General features: G+C 36.3%; 1 protein-coding gene across 1 annotated transcript; it reads left to right on the top strand.

Annotated features, from left to right (window-relative positions):
- Positions 1 to 27,437, top strand: LOC112188077 (ferredoxin-dependent glutamate synthase, chloroplastic). Its single transcript, XM_024327102.1, has 33 exons — positions 1 to 258; positions 1,518 to 1,830; positions 3,459 to 3,901; positions 4,006 to 4,137; positions 4,894 to 4,992; positions 5,839 to 5,909; positions 6,263 to 6,359; positions 7,329 to 7,421; positions 9,080 to 9,225; positions 11,981 to 12,140; positions 12,998 to 13,108; positions 13,245 to 13,460; positions 14,125 to 14,282; positions 16,475 to 16,604; positions 17,527 to 17,585; positions 17,796 to 17,901; positions 19,201 to 19,297; positions 19,603 to 19,718; positions 19,887 to 20,084; positions 20,188 to 20,298; positions 20,638 to 20,877; positions 20,969 to 21,067; positions 21,795 to 21,890; positions 21,991 to 22,188; positions 22,602 to 22,676; positions 22,836 to 22,964; positions 23,054 to 23,152; positions 24,727 to 24,869; positions 24,974 to 25,067; positions 25,535 to 25,773; positions 25,867 to 25,945; positions 26,597 to 26,680; positions 26,849 to 27,437. The coding sequence occupies exons 1-33, from the start codon at positions 1 to 3 to the stop codon at positions 27,008 to 27,010; spliced, it is 4,851 nt and encodes a 1,616-aa protein (XP_024182870.1). The 3' UTR covers positions 27,011 to 27,437.

Below are 27,437 nucleotides of genomic sequence, written 5' to 3'. Positions count from 1 at the left end.
ATGGCAGCGTTGCAGTCACTGGCTCCTGTTCCTCAGCTGCTTCACTCCTCCAATGGCCGCTCCCCGACGAAAGGACTCTTTCTCGTCGATTTCGTCGGCTACTGCAAATCAAAGAGGACTCGCCGTAAATTCAACGGAGCATCCCAGCCTCTACGGACAAGCTTCCCTCAATTCGTTTCCAAAGCCGTGCTCGACCTTGGACCCTCCTCTACCGATCACTCAACTCCTCCTCCTCCTACTACTACTTCCAAACCCCAGGTATTTTTCTGCTACGACGCCGTTTTAATCACTTCGTCTCTAAGCCACTCTTCCTTTGGCTCTCTACTTCTCTATCTTAAATGCACAACTGCTTCTAACTTTGTTCATAGAGCGCAAAACTATTCTATCACCTGTGTAGGAAATAGGAGTGTCATAGTCCAACAGTACTAATAATACAACACTTGCTCCCTTCCTCATGCTTAGATTGTTTTCTAAAGCCCCCAAGAAATGAGGATCAGTCATTTCAGATATCGGATTGCATTAGTTCTTAGTGTGTGAACTATTTATTTTTACGCCTTAGCTCTTTGGAGAAGGGGTTGAGCTGGGACAATTTGGATGGAGAGGAAGAAAGGAGTTTAGTTCAGAGAAGCAGCCTTATTTGATTAAGTTAAAGTGGAGAAGGAGTCCACAAAAATATAGAAGCTACCTGAGTTAGACCAACAAACCTGAGGTCTCAACTTTGTGAAACCTGCTTAGACAAAGAAAGAACCGTGAGTTACAACTGCTTTCCAATCTAAAACTATAGGTGAAATGATCAGTGGTGATTGTTACTGTTTCGACTTGTAAACCAGGTTGCCTGGTAGATCAGGCGACATCTTGTTCCCTGTACTGTGTTTCTTGAAAGATACAAAATAAGAGTAAGCATTTGTTAGAGACACAATATCACGTGTGGCAAAGGAATTGTAGAATCTTGGATTGCTGAGGCATGGTTCACCTTTACTTCAACTATGTTTCCACCATTGGGCTTTGGTGATCTTGTTTGTGTCTTTTATGGACTTCTTATCCATTACCTGCTATTTCTTAGTGTTTTCCGGTCATCTTGTTTGTGTCTTTTATGGACTTCTTATCCATTACCTGCTATTTCTTAGTGTTTTCCGGTGATCTTGTTTGTGTCTTTTGTGGACTTCTTATCCATTACCTGTTATTTCTTAGTGTTTTCCTAAAATCTGGACTGCTTGTAGATTTGAAATTTCTTAGTGTGTTCAGAAAATATGGATGAGTTTCAGTATAATTATTCTTTTTTTTTTGTTTCATACAAAACTCAGAAGAATTATGAAAAATTACTTCCACACGTATCAGAAATGCATTATAACTGTCTTTCAAGAAAGTTTGTCAGAAACTTGCAGTTTCTATTGCCTTCTTCTTTATTATTATTATTATTATTTTTCCATTTTTGGTTTAAGGTTTACTTGTCATGCATTTGAATGAGTTGTATTTTCAATCAGTTATCTGTAGAAATCTGATTCCATGTTCAACAGGTTGCGGACCTGAAAGATATAATATCAGAAAGAGGAGCTTGCGGAGTTGGATTCATTGCCAATCTGGACAACAAAGCATCTCATGGCATTGTTAAGGATGCTCTTACAGCTCTTGGCTGCATGGAACATCGTGGAGGCTGTGGAGCAGATAATGACTCTGGTGATGGTTCAGGATTGATGAGTTCAATCCCATGGGATCTATTTAACAATTGGGCTGACAAGCAAGGGATTGCATCATTTGACAAGTTACACACTGGTGTTGGAATGATTTTCCTCCCCAAAGAGGACAACCTTATGAAAGAAGCCAAAAAAGGTGATTACTGTCAATTACATTATTGACAATAACTTCCTTTTGTTTTAACGATGAATGATCTTATTCAATTTTGCATGAAATGTGCACCTGTCCTGACAATTTTTTATCTGATAGTTAGTATAAGAAAAGGAATCTCAAACAATAATCTGATTTCTGATTTGTCCATATTATGTGGTTATTTATTATTTGTCATAAGATCTTTATTATTCTATGTGAAGAGAATACCCAAAATACAAAGCAACTCAAGTCAACCACCCCAACCCTCAAACAAGATGAAACAGGAATTATCTCTAGAATGTTTAATAAAAAAAGATTTCCAAAGAGAAGCTAAAAGTTAATTCTATCCAGAACAAAATCCAGTCTCTCTTTCTTCATAAAAAAATCTTATGTTTCTTAAAAAAGAGTAGTTACCTCTAAATTGAAGAACTTTTCACCAACAAGAACCAACAACTGCTAGAATGTGAAGCACTGTCCCCTCTTAATGAAGCACTTAAAAGTGGGGATAAGCACATGTAAGGACTTCCTTGGATTGTATAGTATTAAGCTTCTCATGAATCCCCCCATCCAGGTAAAGATTGGCACTTAAATGGTCACACCAACCTTCCAAATTCAACAACCTGTCCTTCATAGTGTTGTTAGTATGTTCCAGTTCTTTTTGTGTATACAGTAATTAGTGTGTTTGGTAATTTATCGGCTTTAAAGATGGCTAATTCAGCCGTCTTGACAGAATTTTTTATCTGCTCTCTGGCCTCACGTTGAGTAAGCATGATGTGTGATCTGTGATCTGTGATCTCTTTCCAGATTGTTTTGCTTGCTGTAGTAGACACTGAAACAAACGTTTGTGCTCATGTTTTAGTAAGAGGGTACACTTCAAAGACTCTAACCTATCTTATGTACTATTAGTCTGGACGGCAGCTGTAGTCTAACGTTACAAACATGATTAGGTTGGTTAGTCTGCAACTTGCTAATTGCATGTGATTAGCTTTGTGGTGTCTGTCCACTTTTATTGTATCATTCTCTGTGACTGTGATTAATACATTTGTTCCTTTCCAGAAAAAAAAAAAAAGGAAAAGAAAGAATTTTTTTTTTCTAGCAAGAGGGGTAAGGAATAAAGAAACCGTCCTAACCTACAGTTTATTCTACCACATTGAGTAGTTTGTTCTCAAAACTGACTTGAGGCTTGATGGTAGTTTTCAAAAATTCTATTTCAAGACCTGTTTTTTCTTTTTTGCTCCATAATTTTTTACATTAATCGAATGACCAATATTGATCGATGTATTAAGAGCAGCAAAACTACAGGATGTGAGAGGAAAAAGGGTTTTCAATGCTTAACGGAAATCTTTGTCAATTACATTAAGAAATATTTATTTATAAGATTTGAGTTCTATTTATTGGGTTAAGTTTATTGTTCTCCTAATTTTTTCGAATCCCTTTCTCTTTGTGGAATGTGGACCTCTTGTCCCCATCTATTGTTTCATTCTACCATTTACCTTGTCTACCTTCACTTTTCGACTATTTGTCTGTTTATCCATTGCTTCAGTTTGTCAGTTGTGAGCAAAAGTTTGTTTCAATATAGTATGTGGTTTGACCGTAATATTATTTTGTTTTGTTTCTGTTTCTTTCTTTAGCTATTGTGAATATTTTTAAACAAGAGGGTCTTGAAGTGCTTGGGTGGAGACCTGTTCCAGTGAATACAGCTATAGTTGGTTTCTATGCAAAAGAAACAATGCCCAGCATACAACAGGTATTCGTCAAAGTTGTTAAAGAGGAAAAAGTTGAGGACATTGAGCGAGAACTGTACATATGCCGGAAGTTAATCGAAAGAGCAGCAAGCTCAGAAAGTTGGGGCAGTGATCTTTATTTCTGTTCTTTGTCCAATCAAACAATAGTTTACAAAGGAATGCTACGCTCAGAAGTTCTTGGTTTATTTTATTCTGACCTCCAAAGTGACCTTTATAAATCCGCTTTTGCCATCTATCATCGAAGGTATAGCACAAATACCACTCCTAGATGGCCCCTTGCACAACCAATGAGGTTACTTGGTCACAATGGAGAGATCAACACCATACAGGTTTGTATTTATAACTTGAAAAGTCATTTGAGATTTTAGGGTTTAAATTGGTTCTATGAGTTGCACTTACCTCTTTTTAAGATGACACCACATTTCTATTTCAGGGGAACTTGAACTGGATGCAATCACGTGAAGCCTCACTGAAGTCACCTGTATGGCATGATCGTGAAAATGAACTTCGTCCATATGGCAATCCAAAGGGTTCAGACTCTGCGAATCTTGACAGTGCGGCTGAAGTATGAGCTAAGCAATATAGCTGATTATCGATTATAATAAATTCAAAGAGTTCTGTTTATATAATGACCCATTGGAAATAAATCAGTAAAAAATTAAAACTAATAACTAACTCGTAAAAGACTTTTAAGTTGGCTTCCTATGTATTTATTTATTTATTTTTTTAAATTTTATTTTTCTGAAGTGGGTCCAGTATTTCCATTGCATTACAAACCTAAAGACTTTTAAGTTGGCTTCCTATGTAATTTTTTTTTTTTATAATTTTATTTTTCTGAAGTGGGTCTAGTATTTCCATTGCATGACAAACCTTGCTTTAACAACCAATGCTGTATTACTTATAACTTTCTTGATGCTTATTCTGGTATTGCTTGAATTATATATAAATGCAACTTGGTGGTTTATGTTTACGGAAATTCAAGCATTATGAGTGTGATAATTTGTTGTAGTATCTCTTTGCCAATTTTAATTGTTCATATTTGTTTGATGTTGGAAGATGAAACTAAATTCTAGTTGTTTCGAACTAATTAGAGACATTTAAAATGAGCCATGCTTGGAACCTTTTGTTTTTTGTTGCTATCTTTGACAACCATGCCTTTATTTCTGGACACCGACAATCTCACATTCCTACTGATGCTCCTACATTGTCTCGGTTATTAATAAATGGACCATCTTTATTTTTTATAGTTAAATAATTGCTTTTAAGTTAAAATATTCCCTTTACTTTGTTTTATTTATTATTATTTTCCTTCTGTTTGTAGTTCTTACTAAGAAGTGGCCGGACTGCTGAGGAGGCTCTGATGATTCTTGTCCCTGAGGGATACAAAAATCATCCAACTCTGATGATTAACTATCCAGAGGTACACTAAGATGATGCTTCACCATTTTGTTTAAAGTATAAATGGTGTTGTACTTGTATTGTACTACCATATTTTGTCTCCCCTCTCCTGATACATAGCTCTTGTGTGTTCGGGCAGCATTAATTCTTAGCACCCTAAATGTCTATGGTTTTTCTGATCACCCCCCAGCTTTTAGTTTCAATTTGATTTGTGTCACAGTTACATGCAATTGAGACAGTTACATCTCCCCAGGGTTGAATTTTACATCTTTTATTTATTTATTTATTTTTTTCCGAATCTCATTCATGGCTCAGAATTTAGGTCCAGCTCCCAGGTTATGAGCTGAGCATAAAACCGGGGAGCTACATGCTGAGCTGTAAATAGTGACTCTATGTCTCAAAATACTACCCAGATGTCCTTTGTGTCTTAAGGTCTGTTTAGTTTTAGAAGTATCCTTTTAATTCCCCAGTCTACGCGTTCTTATGTCTGTTTACTTTAGAAAGCCTTCATTATGAATAAAGCATCTGGTTGTATTAGTTTTCTTAGTTTTCACTGTTAACTCGTGAGATTCTATGGAAGTGATGTAGTCATATTACATGTTTTTTTTTTCCCTTTGTTTAACACATCATTTTTTGTTTGGTGGTGCAGTTAGATATTCATAAAAGATATTTTGATTTTCTCTATTTGCTTTGTTTAGCTGATAAATGTCGTTATTATTTTAATGAGTAGCAGAATTTGAGAATACAGAGACAGGAAAATATTTTTCACTCAACATCTAGATCTTGACCAGAATTCTTGTATTTAGAATAGTTATCCCACATTTTGAACATACTGTGTCTCTACTTAACTCTATTTATTTTCTTTTAGGTGGTTGATTTTTATGACTATTACAAGGGTCAGATGGAGGCTTGGGATGGACCTGCTTTATTGTTATTCAGGTAAAGCTTAAAGTCAACTCTCCATTGTAAAGGCAATAAAAACATCAACTCAATTTTTATTTTTGCGTATCTCTAAACTAGTAGTTGTGGCAAAGGTACGTATCTCTTTGATCAATCTGATTTACCCTATAGTTGAATTTCCTTGAATTGTTCAAAATTGTACATTTGGCTTAAGAGATGCTTGCAAATTCCGCATCAGAAACGTTAAGCCTTGCCTTAATAATTTATAATGCAACAGACTTGATTTCTGTGCAGGAAGTCACTTTTATTTGTTTATTATAGTTTATTTATTTATTTATTTTGGACTATACAGCTTTCTTCTGTTTGTTGCTAATATAAATTATGTGGTACAGTGATGGAAAAACAGTTGGGGCATGTCTTGATCGTAATGGACTTCGGCCTGCTAGATATTGGCGGACATCTGATAACGTTGTTTATGTCGCATCTGAGGTTCGTTTGGTGTTTTTTAGTTATTCTATTTGCATGAACCTTTTTAAAGTGTTAGATGAATTACTAGCTTTTGGGTGAGCACAAAATTGGCTCGTGCCAGTATGCCACTGGATTGAGATTAACTTTAGCCTGGAGAGTGATATATTTGTTAATTTTTATTGAATTTTTTTTTCCTATCCAAAAAAGAGAAGGACAGATAATTGGTAATACTGTTTACTGTTCCTGGTCATTAATGATTTCTAAAGGCGGTCACTAATAGTAGAAGTCGGATAGTGAGTTCAGAATCTGACGAAGTACGGAAAGTAACAATTTCATTTGAACTTAATGATGATGAGTTGGTGGATTTGTTTTGGAACAAAGCTAGATTTTGGTGTTGCCTTGGGTATCTGTGTTTTCCTTGGATACAAAAAACAGTCTAAGCTCCATTGGAAATGCCCTATCTCTTAGGAGGTTTTGTTTTTTCATGGCTATTGTTTGATTTATTTGCTGCTTTGTTCATTGTTGCTTCTGATGTTTGGGACTAGATTTTATTTTTTGACACATGAGTGTGATTGGATTCTTTTTATCTTACATCAACTGGTATAGAGCCAAATCATATCTTAGTTGTGCGGGTGCAAGTCTGGGCATGGAAATAACATAAGACAAATGAAAAGAACCTGAGGTACCTAATGAAGAAACAATAGAAAATGTGGCAAAGAAAGATGTGAAAAACCTTCCACAGCAAATTGTTTAGCTACTTGACCAAAAAGAAAAAAAACATACTAGGTTGGAGCAAGCCAAAATATAATCATGGATTGTATGATAGCAACAAACGGATGTCTAAAGAAGCACATCCAGGCTCTGAAAAGCATTTGAATAAATCGCTAGTTGGTTTCTCCAGTTATACATAACAAAAGAGATTTTAGGTTCCACTGCTGTTGCATAATATGTTGGATGTGATTAACATGGTATGTTCTTTATCTTGTCCAGGTTGGGGTTCTTCCAGTGGATGATTCAAAAGTTACAATGAAAGGTCGTCTAGGTCCTGGAATGATGATATCTGTTGACTTACTAAGTGGTCAGGTTTGTAAAACACTTTATTTATTTATTTTTTCTTTTTTCCTGTTGTATGTTTCCTCTATATTATTGTTGCTTGGATATGTTTGCGAGGATGGTAGTACAAAGTAACTAATAACTTAGGGTTTATTTATAGATCAAGTTTGCACGACTATATTTTGATTTATCTTGCTGCTGTTATTAGGTGGATTTTGGTTGTGAAGAAACTGTGAGTCAATAAAATCCAGAAATAAATTGAACTTGCCTATTTATATACTTCTAAAGTTTGGGAATATTTTTCCTAGAGAATTGTTTTCAAACTGCGAGTCATTGATAATTTTTTTTTTTTTTTTGGGGAGAAAATACAGTAGACACTCAATTATTAAGAGTTGGGTACTTTAAGAATATCAGAACATTTCATTCTGATCATTAACAAGTGCCACTAGATGCTTATGAGGCATTGGAGCCATCAGGAGTTAGTAGGTGATCCAACACCTGAAATAAAAGGCACAGCAGACTTTAGGTAAAATGGTTGTGGAAATCTCTGTTGGCATCAGATGCTATGTGGAATGGGCATCTTTTGTATGTTGTTGTGAGTTTGTGATGGGTGATGGGTAATGGGCAGAGGACTAGACTTCAAGAGGACAACTGGTTGGGGGGGTGATGTGTGTTGCAGGTGGTGCATTGATGTAGCACCTGTTGGAGAGAATTAAGTGGTTTTGATGCAGATAAGGGAATTAGGAATGTAATGAGGGATAGACCTGGTCAGTGGTGGTCATACTTGGTGTAATGGGAAAGCACCTGCCATTTTCTTTTACCGCCTGCTTTCCAGATTTGGAATTCGAAGGCACCCCAGACTTTTGGTGGCTTGCTTGAGTCAGTGTCAATACTTGCAATGGGGTACAAAAGAAAATGCTTTGTCTGGTCTTCCATACTCCTGTGCGTACTTTAATAAAGTAGGGGAGGAGATTGCGGATACAAAAGAATGCTTTAGTGCTTGGAATTATTGAGCATTCAGTTCAAGGCTTTGGGGAAGGGTACTCTGTAGAGGTGTTTGTTGTTGTATTGATGGAGTTTTGTAGGAGTATCTTTGAGATTTTCTAGTGGTTGTTATGGAGGAGCTTTGGATCAAGAGTCAAATTTTGGGCTGCTTTCTGGGCTTGTTTTTCTGCAGATGCTACTGAGGGTTTCTGTCTCAAGTAAAATTTTCAATTTGCTAGCTGTGGTGGAGTGAGTTTTGTTTGGTTTGTTTTTAGTCTAATGTATTTGGGTTGTTTCGTTTGCTTTTGATGTGGATTGCTTATCCACAATTGTACTGTTCCTTGAAAAGAAATAAAATTGTTTCTCTTATAATGTATCATTTACATTTTCAACTCTAGAAGTCCTTGACTGAAACGGTTTAGCTATTCCTATCATTTCTTTCAAATGTACAATGTCAATGCATGTGTTCATAATAAGAAATAGGAAGTGAGAACTGGATTTGGAATTGCATAATGCCTGTGTTTCAATCTGAGTGTTTCATATTCTTGGTCATGAGAATACACAGGTTGAAGATATTTGCTCTTCTCAGTTTTCTTCCAAAATATAATTTTTATCAAACATTCTCTTATTTTCAGCTGTAGAACTCATTATCTAGGATTGGCTCCTTTAGAGCTAATTTAAATTCTTAAGCTTTCAAATTGCAGGTTTATGAGAACACAGAAGTTAAGAAGCGAGTGGCTTTGTCAAATCCATATGGAAAGTGGGTGCAGGAAAACATGCGGACCTTAAAGACTGTGAACTTCCTTTCATCCACAATCGCGGACAATGATGCAATACTGAGACGACAACAGTGAGTCTTCTATTTCATTGGCAACAATGATCCATAGTTTCTGACATTCTACCATAGCAAAACTAAGGTAGAATTGGTGATTACAATGATAAAATGAGAATAAACTTCCGTGCGTTGGCTGTTATTTTTTTTTTGAGGGGAATGAAAGACTAATTCATTGATTGAGCATCATTACAATCCAAGATTAATATAGCCTCCACAGACAGAGGAATATTTGAAAAGAAATCTATCTGAAAATCAATATTCTTGGCTTCCTGAGCCAAGATGTGAGCCACACCATTAGCCTGTCTTCCAACCTTGAGGACACGAGCATCCAAAGCCTCATTCAACAGAGCTCGCAAGTCTTCTAGCAAAAAAAAGAGTTCCGAACAGTCCAGTGCAGCAGAAGATAATGCGGACACCAAATCCAAACAATCCGTCTCCACCATTAGGGGCGTAAGATGGTGTTCAATAGCCAGTTGCACCCCAAGAACCAATGCCAGCAGCTCCGCATGCCGAGCTGATTGAGCTATTGTTATGGAGTGCCGAAACCCATGAAGAAAAGCCCTGTCATGGTCTCTAAACACCCCACCTAAACCCGAGTGACCTGAAACTTGACTGAATGCAGCATCAACATTCAGTTTTACAAAACCCATTGGAGGCTTCTTCCACCTGGGAATCGGGCTAGCAGCCAAACCCGACCGGGTAGAAGAAAGAGCAGCTTTATATTCTTCCAACCAACCCAAAGTCAGTGGGACAATCTGTGAAGCTTGTTGAAAATCGCCCTCCCAAACCTTAGCATTTCTATTCCTCCAAGTAGCCCACAAAATCATCAAGAAAGAGGCAAAGATCTTGGGGTATGACGAAGAGATTAACAGGAGCCAATCTGCAACACTTGTAGGGGCCAAGAATAATGGGAGGTTGGCACCTTGAAACAAACTAGAAGCATGGGGACAATCACGAACCGCATGAAGAGGAGTCTCTATTTCTTCGTCACAGAGTGGGCATTGGGTATCCAAATCAATACCACGTTCACTAAGCCTACTCCGAGTAGGAAGAACATTGGAGGCTGCTTTCCATGCACAGATCTTGACACGACCTGGGACTGGCGCTTTCCACAGCTGACGCCAAAGTGCCGCACTTGGGTTAGGTGTGGAAGAATCCTCAAGAATCCGATCTCGAGCTATATGATAAGCCGATTTAACCGTGAACCGACCTCTTTTATCACCACCCCAAATCCACCTATCCTCATGGTTCCGGGGGCTAAGAGGAATGGAGAGGATCCTCTGAACAATATGAGCAGGAAATAACTCGGATAATAATGTAGAATTCCACACACCTGGAGAACTAAGCAGATCAGCCACAAGAGTCACTCGATTTGAGAAAAAAGCACTCAAATCCTCATCCATTAACCACGGGTCCAGCCATATATTGGTAGTCAAACCATTCCCAATATGTCGTTTAATACCAGCCTTTAGAATATCACGACCCTGCAAAATACTTCTCCAAGCGTAGGAAGGCTGTGTGCCTAAAGTAGCCTCCCAAAAATTACTATGGGGAAAATATAGAGCTTTGAAAAGCTGGCCAATCAAAGAGTTAGGACTTTGAAGTAACCTCCACCCTTGCTTAGCTAACATAGCCAAATTGAAAGCAAAAAGATGTCGGCAACCCATACCTCCCATGCTTTTGGGTTTACAAAGTTCATCCCAAGCCCTCCAGTGCATAGCCTTCTTCTCTTCTGTACTCCCCCACCAGAACTGGGCGCAGAGCTGATGAAGTTCCTGAATGAGATTCTGAGGCTGTTATTTGGGTTCTCTGGATAGAAAGAAAAGATCGTTTATTTCTTTAAAGGTGCATAGAGGTGCAGCTGTGTAGAGGAGTGCTGGTGCTGGCCTTGTGGCCCCTATGCTCTGGTGGATTTCCAAGTCTAGTTTTTTTTTTTTCTATATTTGCCAGGCAGCTGTAGGTTACGGTTTCTGTATTGAGTCTTGATAAGGGTGTTTTCTTTGGGGATTTACCAAAAATGGCACCCAAACATAAACCATGAGCACAGACGTTTCTTTGGACATTGCATAGAAATGACACTTGGCCTCAGAAAGACCACACTGCCTCTTAGGTCAGGTTACTGAAAGGTTTGATGTGTTTTTCTAATTGCTTATTTTGTGCTATGGACCAGAAGAGCACAATTTCTCTAACTGTAGAAGTAAATGTTCTCGTTTTGTGGGGTTTCTTTTACTATAATTGTTGAATCAAGATAATGGGGTCTGTAAATGTACTTAATCTCTGTTTTGCATATATGTGCAAGAAACAATACATACAGGAAAATACAATCACTTTAGCTTTGTTGAGTTCACCTTTTGTCCTGGTTTGGAACTGCTTTATCATCTTTTGGAACACAAATTCTGAGCATGTAATAAGTCTGATCTATTTCCACAGGAAAAGTAATACTTGCATATATAATGTCACATTTGGGCACTGGAACCTCAGAGAAAATTTTAAGGTTTAGTTTGCAGGAACTGGTAAGAACAAAAGCTTAGTAAACAAAATTGCATTTTGGAAAGTAGAGAGTGAAAACTTAGGAGATAATATTGCATTATGAAAATGGAAAATTAATTTCTATCTATTGTATCCTGTTGATGCTACTGGGTTGCTTGATTTCACTAGGTCTATTTGACCGTCATGTCCAGTGTTTTGTGATGGCCAAGATTTTACTTTGTAACGGTTAAATAATCATTTTCTTGAGTTGGCTTATATATTTTGTACTTCACGGGAGCAGGGCATTTGGTTACTCGAGTGAGGATGTCCAAATGGTTATCGAGACAATGGCTTCACAAGGGAAGGAGCCTACATTTTGCATGGGCGATGATATTCCATTGGCGATTTTATCTCAGAGACCACATATGCTATATGACTATTTCAAGCAACGGTTTGCGCAGGTTTGTTAATTTGTTTACATATGTAATTGAGTCTGGAAGCTGGCTGCCAATCTTACCTCTGCTGACAATAACTGCCTTTTTAATCTGAGCAGTCTTTTTTATTCTATATATAAACTTTCTTATCATTGATCTAAACAAACATCTTTGAGTTTAATTTGGTTATATAGATACTTAAAATAGCTTCTCGAATGCGTAGAACAGAATCAGTCTTTCATAAGTGTGGGGGTTGTAAATAATAATTACTGTTAAAGAAATGTACATAGTTTCATATGAAATTATTAAAATTAAACAGAGTAGGACTTCCAAATCAGATTAGGATTTATATTGTTTGCGGTAGGTTTGGTACTTAGCTTCATAGTTTTCTCTACTTTAGCATTGTATTGTATTCCCTTCTTCTTTTCCGTTTTAACATTTTCAAAGTGCCTCCTTGTCTGTTTAGGGATAAGAATACACTAATCTGGATGCAGTTACTATGTCTGTTCTGTTCAATATGTCCTCTTGCTAACCTTGGAGAACTATTTTGGTAGCATTTCGACACCAAAACAATTTTGGCTGACATCTCCTAGCAATTTTTGTGCTTTCAGGAGCAATAGTAACCTAAATAGATATGATAGCTTGGGTTTCTGTTTAGTTCTATGACTACACATGTTAGGCCCATTTTATTTATAGCATGAACCCACATCCTAATAACTTGAGTTTGAAAATCATGGTAAATCAACATAATTTTTATAATATACTACTCAAGTGCACACTGGAGTAGTACCATCTTGTATATTGCATCCCAAGACATATCTAACGACTTTGATTCTGTTTGGTGTTATGATCTAATAAAGTCGTGTATAATTTGTTCTTTGCAGGTTACAAATCCAGCCATTGATCCTCTAAGAGAAGGGTTAGTTATGTCTCTTGAAGTCAACATTGGAAAGCGACAAAATATTTTGGAGGTTGGACCTGAAAATGCATCGCAGGTTTGTTAAGCTCTTTCCTTAGTTATACTTTGATTGCAACCATAATATTGTTGAAGTGATTATAGCGAAAACTTCCCTTTTTATTTTTTGGATGTAGATCTAGCAAAGTAAATTTATTTATTATGTTTTGGACCAGGTTATCTTGTCCAGTCCTGTGCTCAATGAAGGAGAACTTGAGTCATTGCTTAAGGATGCTCAGCTAAAACCCCAAGTTTTACCTACATTTTTTGATATTCATAAAGGGGTCGATGGTTCCTTGGAAAAAACGCTGTATAAGCTTTGTGAAGCTGCTGATGATGCTGTTCAAAATGGTTGCCAATTGCTTGTTCTGTCTGACCGGTCTGATGAGTTGGTGAGGATCCAATTTAGGTTCACTGTATACTAATGCAAAACTTGTTCTGTAGTTCTTTATTCAACTTTTGCACGATCTATCCTGTACAATGAGAGTAAATTCATTTTATGATTGATAATATGTTTCAACTTGTTCTTTAGTTCTTTATTCAACTTTTGTATGATCTATCCTGTACAATAAGAGTAAATTCATTTTCTGATTGATAATATGTTCATATATCTTAGACTTTCCTGAAAGATGATTGCATTAAAGCTTTTTTTGTAATTTTTTGCTTTTCTTTTGCAGCACTCTGTTCTGTTACTTTTTCCTCTCTCTATTTCTATTTTTTTTTTGTTCGTTTGTTTTGTTTTTCATTTGAATTTTTTAATTTATCATTATTATTATTATTATTATTTATCTATTTTTTATTTATAGTTTTAAGGGAGTAAGACCTTGTTGTAATATGGGAAGTCTTTCTCTGAATGTGCAACCAAGGGACAAAACGTATGACTTTCTCTATTTTCTAAAATGTGGTGAGCTAGAATAGGTTGCTCATGTGTGAAGATTTTACTAAATAAATATGATTTCTTTATGTGATTAGCTTTTTTTCTTCATCAGATTGGCATTGCTCTCTATAGATATTAAAGCTTTTAATGATTCTGTGATGATTACCCTTTTACTTCAGGAAGCAACTCGTCCTGCCATTCCAATCCTTCTTGCTGTTGGTGCTGTTCATCAGCATCTTATTCAAAATGGGTTGAGAATGTCAGCTTCTATAATAGTGGATACTGCTCAGTGCTTTAGCACTCATCAATTTGCCTGTTTGATTGGATATGGTGCAAGGTCAGTTCTCCTTAAGTGAAATCTTTGTGAATGACTTCTGTGATGTTCCCATGCTTGTTTTGGTGGTGTCTGGGTCAATGGACATATATAGTTTTTTGTTGGAAGTTGGAATCCATAATCATATAGTGATTTGACAGCAATGTTATGTGAGTATTTTTATTAGGCATGTGATACCAATTAATCTGAACTCTCGTCTTTGTCATTTAATTGAGATTACAGATCTTTGCCAAAATTTTCTTAGTCCTATCACTCCTATGCAAAATTTTCTCTACTTTAATACTTTTTCTCTATTATTTGGTTCACATTACATCTTTGCATTATATGAAAAGTTTGTACCAAATAACTGTGCACCAGTTCTAATTGTAGGGAGTGTTTCCAGCATCGTATCTGCAACTCTTCCATATTCTAAAAGTTATATGAAACAAGGATTTACTTAAAAAAAAAAAAAAATCAGAAATGATACTTTCATTAAAAAACAAAAGGAACAATTTAGTTATAATGGATTTTACTATAAAACAGACCTTTGCAAAACATTGACAAATACAGCTCAACATAAGATAGACTAGGTGCCTGCATTTTTTCATTAGCTCTCCATCAAAAATGCATTTGTTCACTCTCTTTAATAACCTTGGGTGAGTATATGTGTTGATTATCATAGTATGCAAACATTTTCAGTACATTGATCTCTTGTTGATGTTCACTTTTAAGTTTGTTTTATATGTTTTTAGAGGTTAACTTTGTGATGGATTCAAAATTTTAGGAATTATTTTGACTCCAATAAGTACTGGATTTGAATACCTTAAATTGTCCTAGTGGTAAAATTGGTACGAAGAAACAGCAGGGCAGAGTTTTGGTGTTAGAGGTGAACTGAAGTTTTTGTTTTCCTAGTAGAAATGAAATTTCAAGAACTTGAAGAAAAATACAACTAGTGGGTGTTCACATCCAAAGAAAGAACGTGCAACTAGTCCTTTTTCAATTCAAATTTGGTGGAGATTTGTCAGTGACTCTAGTTTAAGTTGGGTTAATCCAAGTGGGTGCTGTGAATTATTAAGTGTTCGTTTTAAGTGTTTCAGAAGGGGTAAAAGGCTAAAATTATATGGAGATGCAGAATGTTGGCTGTCTTTTGGGTAAATTGGCAGGAGCAAAATAGGAGGACATTTGATGATTTTCCTGGTCTGTGTGGAAAAACTTTGGGAATGAGTGAGCTTCTGGTCTGCGCTATGGGCTTCAGTGACCTTAGAGTTAGGAGATTATTCCCTATCAGCCAGCCTTAATGCTAGATTGGGAAGCTGCTCTGACTTGATTAAGTCACTTGAAGCCTTTTTTCTGGATTTCTGATTCTCTTTTCTCAGTTTGAGGATTTCTTGTCCTCTACTGTACTGTGCTTAGTTCTGTTTCTTCTGGGATAAAAAAAAAATAAAAACATCCAAAGAAAGGAACAAGGAGTTAGCAGATCCTGCAAAGTAGTCATAAAGAAACCCTCCCCCAAACCCCAAATCTGCAGTAATGGAAGACCATAAACCTGACCGATCATTTAAACTGATCCCCAACCCAAGAGTCAGGTACTCTTGATCCAATTAACTTTAAAAACTGCTATCAACAAACAGCTCCACAATCTTTGAGCTTTTTGTCCTTTTCCGTAAGCTTTGAACGAATGCTCAGCAACTCGAAACATCTTTTTGAGTATATGATGCATATGAAGACAGAGGACTGGGGTTAAATCACCCCAATCTAATAGATAGCAGGCAAAGAGTAATCATTAAATTCTAAAGATGCAGCTGCCCAAATGGAACCGAAGAACAAACCCTTTCCCATAAATGATCCACCTCCATGCCCTTCACATTATCATATGCTTGTCTTCCTCTCCACCCACACAGCCCACAAAATATCTCTTTTCTTTCCAAGTTATCCAAACTTTTTCATTTGATAACACATTACATGAAAAGCTTAGCTGTGTAGGATTTCTACATTCTTAAAGGGTGTGTATATTTTATATCGTTGTAAGATTTTCTTGCTCTTGTCATCTACTTTATGCTGTGGATTTCTTCTCTACTATTACACATTGTTTTGTTTAATACTTAAATATTGCCGTTTCTTTTCAAAGAAAGCTTTTGTTTTGCTCGTCTTGTTGTCACTTTTTCCATATGTTAAGTTCATTGCCTGTACATTACACATTTTGATGATTTTCTCAGTGCTGTGTGTCCATACTTGGCATTGGAGACATGTCGGCAGTGGCGTCTGAGTAATAAAACAGTAAATCTAATGCGGAACGGGAAGATGCCTACTGTAACGATTGAACAGGCTCAAAAGAACTTCTGCAAGGTCAGTACATTATTGTACATGAAGTAAATTGTGTGAAAAGTGCACTTCTCTTTTTATATATAATTTCTATTCAAGTGAAGCCAATTCTTTGTATAGTTTGATTGTTACTTTGCTAAAGCAGCATCACAGGTGATGCTAATTTAAGGGGTAAATACTGGTTAATACCTTGTGGTTTAGGTCCCAAATCAATTCAGTCCCTAGAGTTCTAATTTCATCAAAAACACCCCTGCACTTTCAATTTTGATCTAATAGGTCCAATTCGTCAATATTATGTTATGGATTCAAGTTATAGTTGAATTATTTGTTGAAAAAACTATTTATTTTTAATAGTAGGACTCACTCCTAAATTGACTATGCAGGCCACCTCAACACCACATTATAAAACATAGGCCATATATGAGTCACGTTAACAAGTTAAATAACTCAATTGTCGGAAACTAACAAATTTGACGTATTAGATCAAAATTGAAAGTGCAGGGGTGTTTTTGATGATTAGAAGTTCAGAGACTGAAATGATTTTAGACCCAAAGTACAGGGTAGTAATTTGTATTTAGCCCTTCTATTTTATTGTAACTTTTCTTGTTCACATATTAATTTCCCAAGTTTTTGAGTTTATGCAAAAACGTTTCCAATAACTTCTGCAAACCATATTTTGGTCAATTTTTTATGCAAATTATGTTGGAAATAGTTTTAATTTTTTTCTTTTTATCTTATTTCTGTCTTGTTCTACATTCTGCACATTATTCAATAGCTGAGCCACAACTCATAAGTAAATTGATGATCATAATGTTCTTGTAGAAAATGCGATATATGCTCTTTCTTGTTTGCTGAACTTACTTATATCAAGATGACTATTAATTGCTAGTTTTTTGCATATGTAGATATTTTAAACTGATAAACTGGTTCTTTCTTACCATGTCAGGCTGTTACGGCTGGTCTTCTTAAAATTCTTTCCAAAATGGGGATCTCGTTGCTTTCAAGGTAAAATTAAGATAAACTATTTTCAATTGTGTTGTCTTCTTTGTATGGTATTAAATCAGTTTTATTTTTATTTTTTTGTTTTTTCCTTTTAATTGTAGTTTGTTTTTGTTCTGTCATCTTGAACTTGTCATCAGTTGTTTTACTATATGTTTCATCGTCAGTGTTATTGGTTATTTCTCAAATCCTTTAATACCTCTTTCCTGTCTATAGTTATTGCGGTGCACAGATTTTTGAGATTTATGGATTGGGGAAGGAGGTTGTTGATCTTGCATTTTGTGGGAGTATATCAAGTATTGGTGGATTAACTTTTGATGAGGTAAGAATCATAGAAAACAAAATATGGTTGCATATTAAACTATAATAAGATCATGCATGCATTTGTATAGATAAGAATTTTGTACTACTGTACATAAACACTGTACATGTATTGTTCTGTAAATTGTCAATACTTGTGTTGGACAAATTTAGTTCGTATCACAGTCGTTACTTATCGGTAAATCTTGATATTTACTTTAGTTGGGTTAAATGATTATATAATGGAACAAGGAAACTGAAAGAACATCCAAGTTGTAAACAGGCTTAAATACCAAAATTACATCCAACAAGCTGGCAATTCAGTGAAATTTTATTTCTTAAATGACCCTAAATCCCCATGTTCCACTGTCAAATCCTTTGAATACCATCCATACTTCCGTATACGTGAGGTTGCCTGTGTGGCACCCACTCACTCACTATTATGGCAAAAATCAAAATTAAAACGAAGTCACAAACCTTTTCCAACACCACTGCCTCATAGTTACACTTTGAACTCCCCATATCAAAACCAAATTGATGAGGCTTTGAATATTGGAGTGGGGTCTGTGTGTAATAAAAGTTATTTAATTTGTTGTTATAGCATCCTTCTCCAATTCAAAATGGGTATGGGATTTAATGGCTCCATAATGTGATTGACAATTAGGCTGTGCTATATTGGTTTCAGGTGAATCTTGTTTATTTATTTATTTTTTCTTTCAACATTTTAAATTGCACTAAAGCATATAATTAGCATCCACATTAGTAAATGTCCTGCACATGGCCGACATCACTTATGGATATTGGATGCAAACTCAGGATTGGGAGGAGAGGGGCGACACTGGCAATACAAGAATAGGGAAAACATGTTACAGAAAGAAAGTTTCGGGGAGACATTTTGCCGTTTAAGCATGAAAAAGACATAGCTCTAGGATTGCATTTTTAATGCTGTGTTAATATCCAGTCATTTATTTTGATCTCAAGAACCAGGAGACCTATTTACAGCTATACGTTCATCTCTTGTTAGGGGTTATGTTGTCATCATCTAAATAATTTTATAGACAGTGGGATGCATACTGCTTCGTAGTATACAGTTCAATTGGTAACACCGTAACACACTTCTGATTTACAAAATTGACAAGGATTGGTATTCCATTTGATCCAGATGAACATTAAGAGTGCATGGTTACTGAATTCAACTGTACAGCCAATCTTAGGATATTATGGGAAGACTGTCACAACAATATTGTCTTCAAATTATCGTACTCTTCTTACTCACGTATCCAGTGATTTTACATTTTGCATCTTTTTTTTTGTTCTATAGCTGGCGAGGGAGACTTTGTCCTTCTGGGTGAAGGCTTTCTCTGAGGATACAGCTAAACGACTGGAAAATTTTGGATTTATACAATTCAGACCAGGAGGTAACTGTTATGTTTATGTGTTTATTTCTTGAAGTGCTGTTACCTTCAACATTGTGTCCTGACTTCTCTTAGTCAATTATTTGAAAAGTTGGGTGGTTAAACTGGTTGAGTGATCAGAAAGCATTGCAACTTCTAGCTAATAATGTCATCTTTGGTATTGTTAAATGCAAATTAGTAAGATCCCAGAAAAGTATATACCAGCATATATAAACTCGAGAACTAGTTACATGCAAGTAATTTTGTTAGATCAAATTTTTATCAGCCTCAAAAGCACTAAAGGCTACTTGTTATTTCTTTATTTTAAGGGGAGTATCATGGAAACAACCCAGAGATGTCGAAATTGCTACACAAAGCTGTTCGACAGAAGAATGAAAGTGCCTTTTCTGTTTATCAGCAGCATTTAGCTAACCGGCCCGTTAATGTGAGTACTTTTGGTTAAAAAACTTACTTTTAATAAAAGAACAACACGAGACAAGATGTCCTCTGAAAATGCTAGCTAGAAGATGAAGGCTACAACTCAAGATAGCATGAAACTTTTCAGCATTGGACTATCATTTGATATTGACTATACATTGTTATTTGATGTTAGGTTCTTCGCGATCTCATTGAGTTCAAAAGCGATCGTTCTCCAATCCCTGTGGGAAAGGTTGAACCTGCTGTGTCCATTGTTCAACGATTCTGCACTGGTGGGATGTCACTTGGAGCTATTTCCAGAGAAACTCATGAGGCTATAGCCATTGCAATGAATAGAATAGGTGGAAAGTCCAATTCTGGAGAAGGTGGTGAGGTAAAGTGTCTAGGTTTTACATGCAAATTATTGTGCACAGTTGTCTTTTATTGTGTTGTTTTGGACTAGCAGTTCATTGTTTCAATGTGTAATCATTCTTCAGGATCCTATTCGCTGGAAACCACTTGCAGATGTTGTTGATGGGTATTCACCGACCCTTCCACATCTAAAAGGTCTTCAAAATGGAGATACTGCTACAAGTGCTATCAAGCAGGTCACCCTTTTGAAACTTAACTCTGAAATAAATAGAGATCCCATAATGCATCAGTTAAGCAATTCATTATGGCAGCATCTATATATAGCATTACTTCATGGCAGTATAGGCAAATCACCATTTCTACCTTATTTCAATAGAAGGGAAATATTAAAAAATGAAACTGAAAGTGGACATCTTTCAATCTTTTAGGGTGTGCATCTCATCTTTCAATCTTATTAGGGTGTGCATTGCCTAGATAATGGTTAGTGAAACAGTTGATCATGCATTTCCTATGAGCTATCATCACAAAAGGCTACATTTTCTTACATTTCCTATAATTATTTCAAACAACTTCAGGTTGCTTCAGGACGTTTTGGAGTCACTCCAACCTTCTTGGTCAATGCCGATCAGCTGGAAATCAAAATTGCACAAGGGGCGAAGCCTGGTGAAGGTGGCCAACTGCCTGGTAAAAAAGTTAGTGCATACATTGCGAGGTTGAGAAACTCGAAACCTGGGGTTCCACTTATATCTCCACCCCCACACCATGACATTTATTCTATAGAGGATCTTGCCCAATTGATCTATGACCTTCATCAGGTAATTGTATCATGCAAATTGGTTGGGTTTAATTTCTTATTTAGATGTTGAAAGATTTCTGATAAGATACCAATTTCTGCTGAATAAATAGGTGAACCCTAAAGCTAAGGTGTCGGTGAAACTTGTGGCTGAAGCTGGAATTGGCACTGTTGCTTCTGGGGTTGCAAAGGGTAATGCTGATATCATACAGGTACTTCTCAGGGACTTTTATCTTTTTGTACGGAGTGTGTTGCTCTTTAGATAAAATAAAAAAAACTAAATATCTTTATCTGTTATGTACTTACCTCAGCATCCTTATGCTCTTTCTGCATCTATTAATGGCTTTATGGTAAAACTTATGCAAAATGTACCTGAAGCCATCATATATTGATTACTTTTGTAGTTTTGTTTTCCAAACATCTTCGGTTTTTCTTCTTGAAATGAGGACAGAAAGAGGAAAAAAAAAAAAAAAAACCCTTCCCTTGTATTTTCTACATTCTCTAATGACGGTGTAAATTAGTTGTATTACTACCATTACTGTAACAGTGCACTTACAGTTTGATCCCTATAAACCGATAGATTAAGAAGGTTTGGCCACAGTTCCTTTTTCCCTATTAATTTAGATCGGAGAGCTGTCTTTGTCTTTTGTGGCTTGCTTGGTTCCTCTTTAATTTTGTAAGTTTCTTTTTCCTCTTAATGAACTTGGTTTGACCACCAGTATTCGTTCATTTTCTCCTTAATAAGAAAATATGGCATTGAATCAACAGCTTGTTCGAGTACTTGCTTGAAAACATCACTTACATTAATTTCTAAATTGTAAAAGTACTTGCATAGTTGCTTTATCATCAGATGGGAAAGGCACTGAGGGAGACAACTCTATTGATCATTTTCTCTTTTTTCTGAGACAAAAAAAAAAAAAAACTCTTTATACTGTGCAGATATCAGGGCATGATGGTGGAACTGGGGCCAGTCCTATAAGTTCCATTAAGCATGCTGGTGGGCCCTGGGAACTAGGACTCACAGAAACACACCAGGTGATTCAATGAAACTAAATATGAGAACTAAATTGATGACTGCTCTTTGATTGGTGCTTTTTGATCATGATCTAATTATTTGGTATTCAAATTTTTACAGACACTCATAAAAAATGGACTTAGAGAACGAGTCATTCTTAGAGTTGATGGTGGCTTTAAAAGCGGAGTTGATGTCCTAATGGCTGCAACTATGGGTGCTGATGAGTACGGGTTTGGGTCTGTGGCAATGATTGCTACAGGTTGTGTTATGGCCCGCATTTGCCATACGAATAATTGTCCTGTTGGTGTAGCCAGCCAGGTATCAGGACTACTTATTTTGATGAGAGTAAATGATACTGTTCCAGAATTCTTACAAGCTTGCTCTATTGCATGACATGGCATGCCATGTGGCTTGCCCTTTAGTTTCGTGCTATACGTGACAAATGCACAGGGTGGGTGTGCATGTGAGGGAGAAACATGGCAAGCAACACATCAGCAGCCACATTATGTGATAAGTTCTGATCTTGGGTGATGTAGGACGAGATTCTAGTCAGTTTCAACAAGGAATATCAAAAAGAAATAAGTGGCAAAATATTAAGAAGACCAAATCAATCTCGTCCTACATCATTGGGAATATGTTGTGTATTTTCCATTTTGTCTTTTATTATACCATCTTTCTTTCTTTCTAATGGAGATGGGGTTTGCATTTGTTATTCTATTTCCCTATTTTAGAGAGAGGAACTGCGTGCTCGATTTCCTGGCGTGCCTGGTGATCTAGTCAACTTTTTTTTGTATGTTGCCGAGGAGGTAATAACTTTTATTTACTTTTTTAATTTAGGATTAGTGCTTTCCTGTTCAATTTAATTTTTTCTTTATAGTGTATAATTGCACTTTTAAAACATCCATATCGTTAAACCTGTCAAGGTTGATGCATATGTTCCTCTTCCTAATTATTATCTTTCCCAGGTAAGAGGCATGTTGGCACAGTTGGGATATGAGAAGTTAGACGATATAATTGGACGGACAGATTTGTTTAGACCACGAGATATATCTCTAATGAAAACACAGCATCTTGATCTCGGTTATATTCTATCAGTATGTGGTTGAATAATTTCCTACTCTTTGCATTTAATATTCTTAACCATGGTTTTTCCTTTTGGTATAACTTCTCCTTTTGGTTCCAGAATGTCGGGTTACCAAAATGGAGCAGTACCATGATCAGGAATCAGGATGTTCATACTAACGGTCCTGTTCTGGATGATATTTTACTAGGAGATCCAGAGGTAACACTTGCTATCTTTCTAATCAATCTCTTGTTTCTGCTTCTCTAAACAAAAAGCTTTGTGAGCACTATGATAGGATGGGATTTTAATATAGGTTTACGTGGATGGTTGAAGTAGTAAATGTTCCATTGCCCTATTTATTGAAGAAAAACAATTTTTTTTATTTGATCTAATGGAGCATAGTGCCCTACCACAGATTGCTATTATAATTTACATGCATATCCATCGCTTATGTGCATGGTTATATATGTTAGAAGTTTAAATATAAAATTGAATTTTTTATTTTAGTGAATGGAATATTGGAAGGGTTATACCTGTTGGAATGTGTTTGAAAGGTTGGTAACATATGAAATGTTTCATGCTTGGCTTTTCTGAATTACAACTTTTCCTAGCAGGTGGATTCTCTCTTATTGATAGAAATACCTTTATTGCATTCAAATATAGATTCCCAGTAATTTCATGCCTAGTTTTCTCTAGTTTGATAGTGCATTTCATACTTGGAGATTAAGAGTCTTTTGAGAGAAAGTTCAAACAGTTTCTGGATCGCTGTTTCTTGCTTATCAACATTTTCTGGGAGACACTTGCCAAACAAACCTTGAATACCTGTGAGGGCAACCTTGTTTTAAGGCTATAGTTTTGTAACACTAGCCTCAATCTATTGTTATTGTTTTCCTAGGCATTTGTGCATTTATCTAGCATTATTTATGAGATTTAGTATGCATTGAATTTCTGAAGTTAATAGCATTAGTTTTTTATTTTAAATATAGAAATTAGACCCTATAAATTTCCAACGATATATTGAGAGGAAAAGCCCAAGAAGAACCAAATTATCGAGAAACTAATCCACAACTTAAACTATCGGCTCCTATTTTCTTTGTATTTGTGATGGCATGTGCTGGTGTTGCCCATGTGTTATTTTCATATTTTGCATTGAGTTACAGTATGGCTCATTTGATATATGTATTGATGATAGTCTCTGATTAGGATAACTATATACTAGTAGGAGCTTCATGTATTAACTATTGGTTACAGAAGATTCTAGAGAATAGAATCTAGTATTTTGTGGAAGGCAAAAATTGGAGAAGAAATCTACTACAGATATGTTTGTTATGTTTATGGCGTGGGAGAACTATATCCCCCACACTTAGTAGTTTCCAACATGGCATCTTTGTTGTAGTTAACCGTCACAAAAAGTTACAATCTACTACATGTAAAATCTGAAATCACAAAAGAACAGAAAGAAAACGGATATTAGCTTTTAGAAGTACAACTCTTGGGAAAGATTTTTGCAATAAAGATAAAAACAAGTTATTTGACCTGGTAAAGAGGGCCCTCGAAACTTCCCTGGCTGAGGTACCACATTGTGCAAAGGATGGCACTCTTCAGATTAGAAATCTTCAGCGCACCACCCTCCAAGATAGGTGCTGGACCATTTGTTAAAGTTGAAGGCTATTATCTCTTAGACCAAGTACAGAAAGGAATTATTAGCTCCGCAATTTTAGCATTTTCTATCAATAACAATGTGTAGCCAAAATTAGCCAAAATTTGAGGAAATTTTGTATGTTATTGTACAGATATCAGATGCAATTGAGAATGAAAAAGTTGTTCAGAAGACCGTAAAGATATACAATGTGGATCGTGCTGTTTGTGGACGTATAGCAGGGGTGGTTGCCAAAAAGTACGGTGACACTGGTTTTGCTGGGCAGCTGAACATAACGTAAGATGTGGCTTTGTCATTACATATAGAAATATCATCAGTATCTGCCCGGCATATCTGTTCATTTGGATGCGAGCTAATTCATTTGTCTTCATTGCTTTCAGCTTTACAGGGAGCGCTGGGCAATCATTTGGTTGCTTCTTGACTCCTGGGATGAATATTCGACTTGTTGGAGAGGCAAATGATTATGTGGGAAAGGTATCTTTCTATAGTGAAATCTTTATATCTATTTGAGGTTCAGCTAAGCTAGAAACTTGATTTTCTATTAGTTCAGTCAGTTAAAAAATTTCAGCTATAAATCCAGCAACTACTGCAGTTTTTGGTGTTAACAGGACACTATTGGCCTAGCAGCTGTTTATCACTTTGTGTCTTGCTAGTCTATTGTTCAACAAGATTTGTTGAATTGTCTGCATTGTCTTCGGAACCATTTTTTTTCTTCTATTATATAAGTTTTAATCTTTAGATAATTAATATTCAAGTTCGCTTGGTTTTATTTCTAACTCTACTGGCCACCCATTTTCTCAAGTGCTATATTTGAGCAGCTACTGCATAAGATGATTCAGTTTTGCCAACTGGTGTTCTTGTTCTATGTTTGAGCAGTTATTGCATGATTCAATGAGTTTTACTTGCAACAGTCTGATACATGCATAATGATTTTTTGCTAGAGTATTTCGGGGGGAGAATTGGTTGTCACTCCGGCAGAGAATACGGGATTTTGCCCTGAGGATGCGACTATTGTAGGGAATACCTGCTTGTATGGTGCAACTGGGGGTCAAATCTTTGTTAGAGGGAAAGCCGGAGAGCGATTTGCTGTAAGAAACTCTCTTGCGCAAGCAGTGGTTGAAGGCACTGGAGACCACTGTTGTGAATACATGACTGGTGGCTGTGTAGTTGTACTTGGAAAGTGAGCATCTCTTTACATAGCATCTTTATAGTGACACAAAAATATGGAAGTAAAGAGTTAATACTTAAGGTACTCCTACATTTGAATTGACAGAGTGGGTAGAAATGTTGCTGCTGGAATGACTGGAGGTCTGGCATACTTTCTTGATGAGGACGATTCCTTCATCCCCAAGGTCTTCTTTCATACTTTTTTTATCCCTCATACCGTCCTGCTTAACATCCTATCCTTTGTTATTATTTGAAATCTATATACGAAATAAAATGTGCATCCATTTGGTTGATGAAGGGTCTTCTGTAGCTCATTTCTTCTCCATGCAGCTGAAGATTAAGGGCTTTGCACTTTTCGTCATATTTTTAGATAGCTTAAATGTATATCTGTCTGTTACATTACTTTGAAGTCCAACTAAATTACTGTTCTATCCATAACAAATGTACAAAGCTCATGTCTCAAAAGATAATTATGTTTAGGCAGGTTCTTAAATTTAGCTGTTGATTTTTTTTTTTCACTTGTTGAAAAGAGAATATCTGGGTTGGATATGGATTTTCCTAAAGTTAGAATGTCCTTAGTTTATACAAACGTCAGTATGTGTGTTATTATTTTTTCGAATGGATCATTTGTGAAATGAAATCTACTTAAAGATATGATGAATTTCTGTAAAATGGGAAATGCTAATCTGTCTTGTTGACTCCATCTATTGGCCAGTGTCATAGAATTCATGACAGCATGGTGCTATCCATGATTATAACTTTTATAGGTTGTTGTTTTTGCATTCCAATTTATTTACATAGCTCTGTTTAACATTATATTGTAAAACTCTGAACAGGTAAATAGGGAGATTGTGAAGATCCAGAGAGTCAATGCTCCTGTGGGGCAGATGCAGCTAAAGAGCCTTATTGAAGCCCATGTTGTAAGTGCAACGAATTAATGCTTTTATGATTATAACATATGCCCACTAGTCCCTAAGATTATCGGCCTTGCACGTTTTGCCATTTTAGAATCTTGATTTTCGGTGAGGTCCACGTCAACAATTCCAGTACTCAAATACTCTACTTATTTCACTGATTTCTTGTTGAAGGAAAAAACTGGAAGTGGCAAGGGCTCTGTTATTCTGAAAGAGTGGGACAAGTACTTGCCACTCTTCTGGCAGCTGGTTCCCCCTAGTGAAGAAGACACTCCAGAGGCGTGTGCAGACTATGTGAGAACAGCTGCTGGTGAAGTGACTTTGCAGTCTGCTTAGAGTAATGTTATCACAGTGCTTTGAGTCAGATAGAAAACCTAAAAGCTCCAACTCACCCTGTATAGATCATAGAAGAAACTTAATTGTTATATTGGAAAACCCTGTGCTGATTACACTGGGATTTGGGAGAGGGCCTTAGCAGAGATGGTCACCAAAATAGAAGAGGAACACCATTCCCCGGGGGACAGTGTAGTGCAGTTGTATAGTGAGTGATTGTGGCCTAAATTGTAAATTCAAGCTTGTTCATCATGTTCTTTTCTAAACAAAGCTTGATGTTGAAAATTCAAGCATGGTGCAATGATTGTCATCCTTAGTTGATTTCTGTCAATGAAAGGAAATTCACTTTGAGATCGTGTTCTCATTCGGAAACTTGAATATTGAATTCAATTGATTGAATTGCTTTGGTATGAAAAAAGGGGTTTGGGTA

Source organism: Rosa chinensis, chromosome 2, assembly GCF_002994745.2.
Source record: "Rosa chinensis cultivar Old Blush chromosome 2, RchiOBHm-V2, whole genome shotgun sequence".
Lineage (NCBI taxonomy): Eukaryota > Viridiplantae > Streptophyta > Magnoliopsida > Rosales > Rosaceae > Rosa > Rosa chinensis.
This window is presented reverse-complemented; position numbering and strand designations above follow the sequence as displayed.

Excerpts from the sequence above, each read along its gene's own strand:
- LOC112188077 (XM_024327102.1), top strand. The coding sequence starts at position 1 with ATGGCAGCGTTGCAGTCACTGGCTCCTGTTCCTCAGCTGCTTCACTCC. Across the intron at positions 7,422-9,079 it reads TTGACTTACTAAGTGGTCAG|GTTTATGAGAACACAGAAGT; the intron begins GTTTGTAAAACA and ends TTCAAATTGCAG. Across the intron at positions 21,068-21,794 it reads GTAATGCTGATATCATACAG|ATATCAGGGCATGATGGTGG; the intron begins GTACTTCTCAGG and ends TATACTGTGCAG.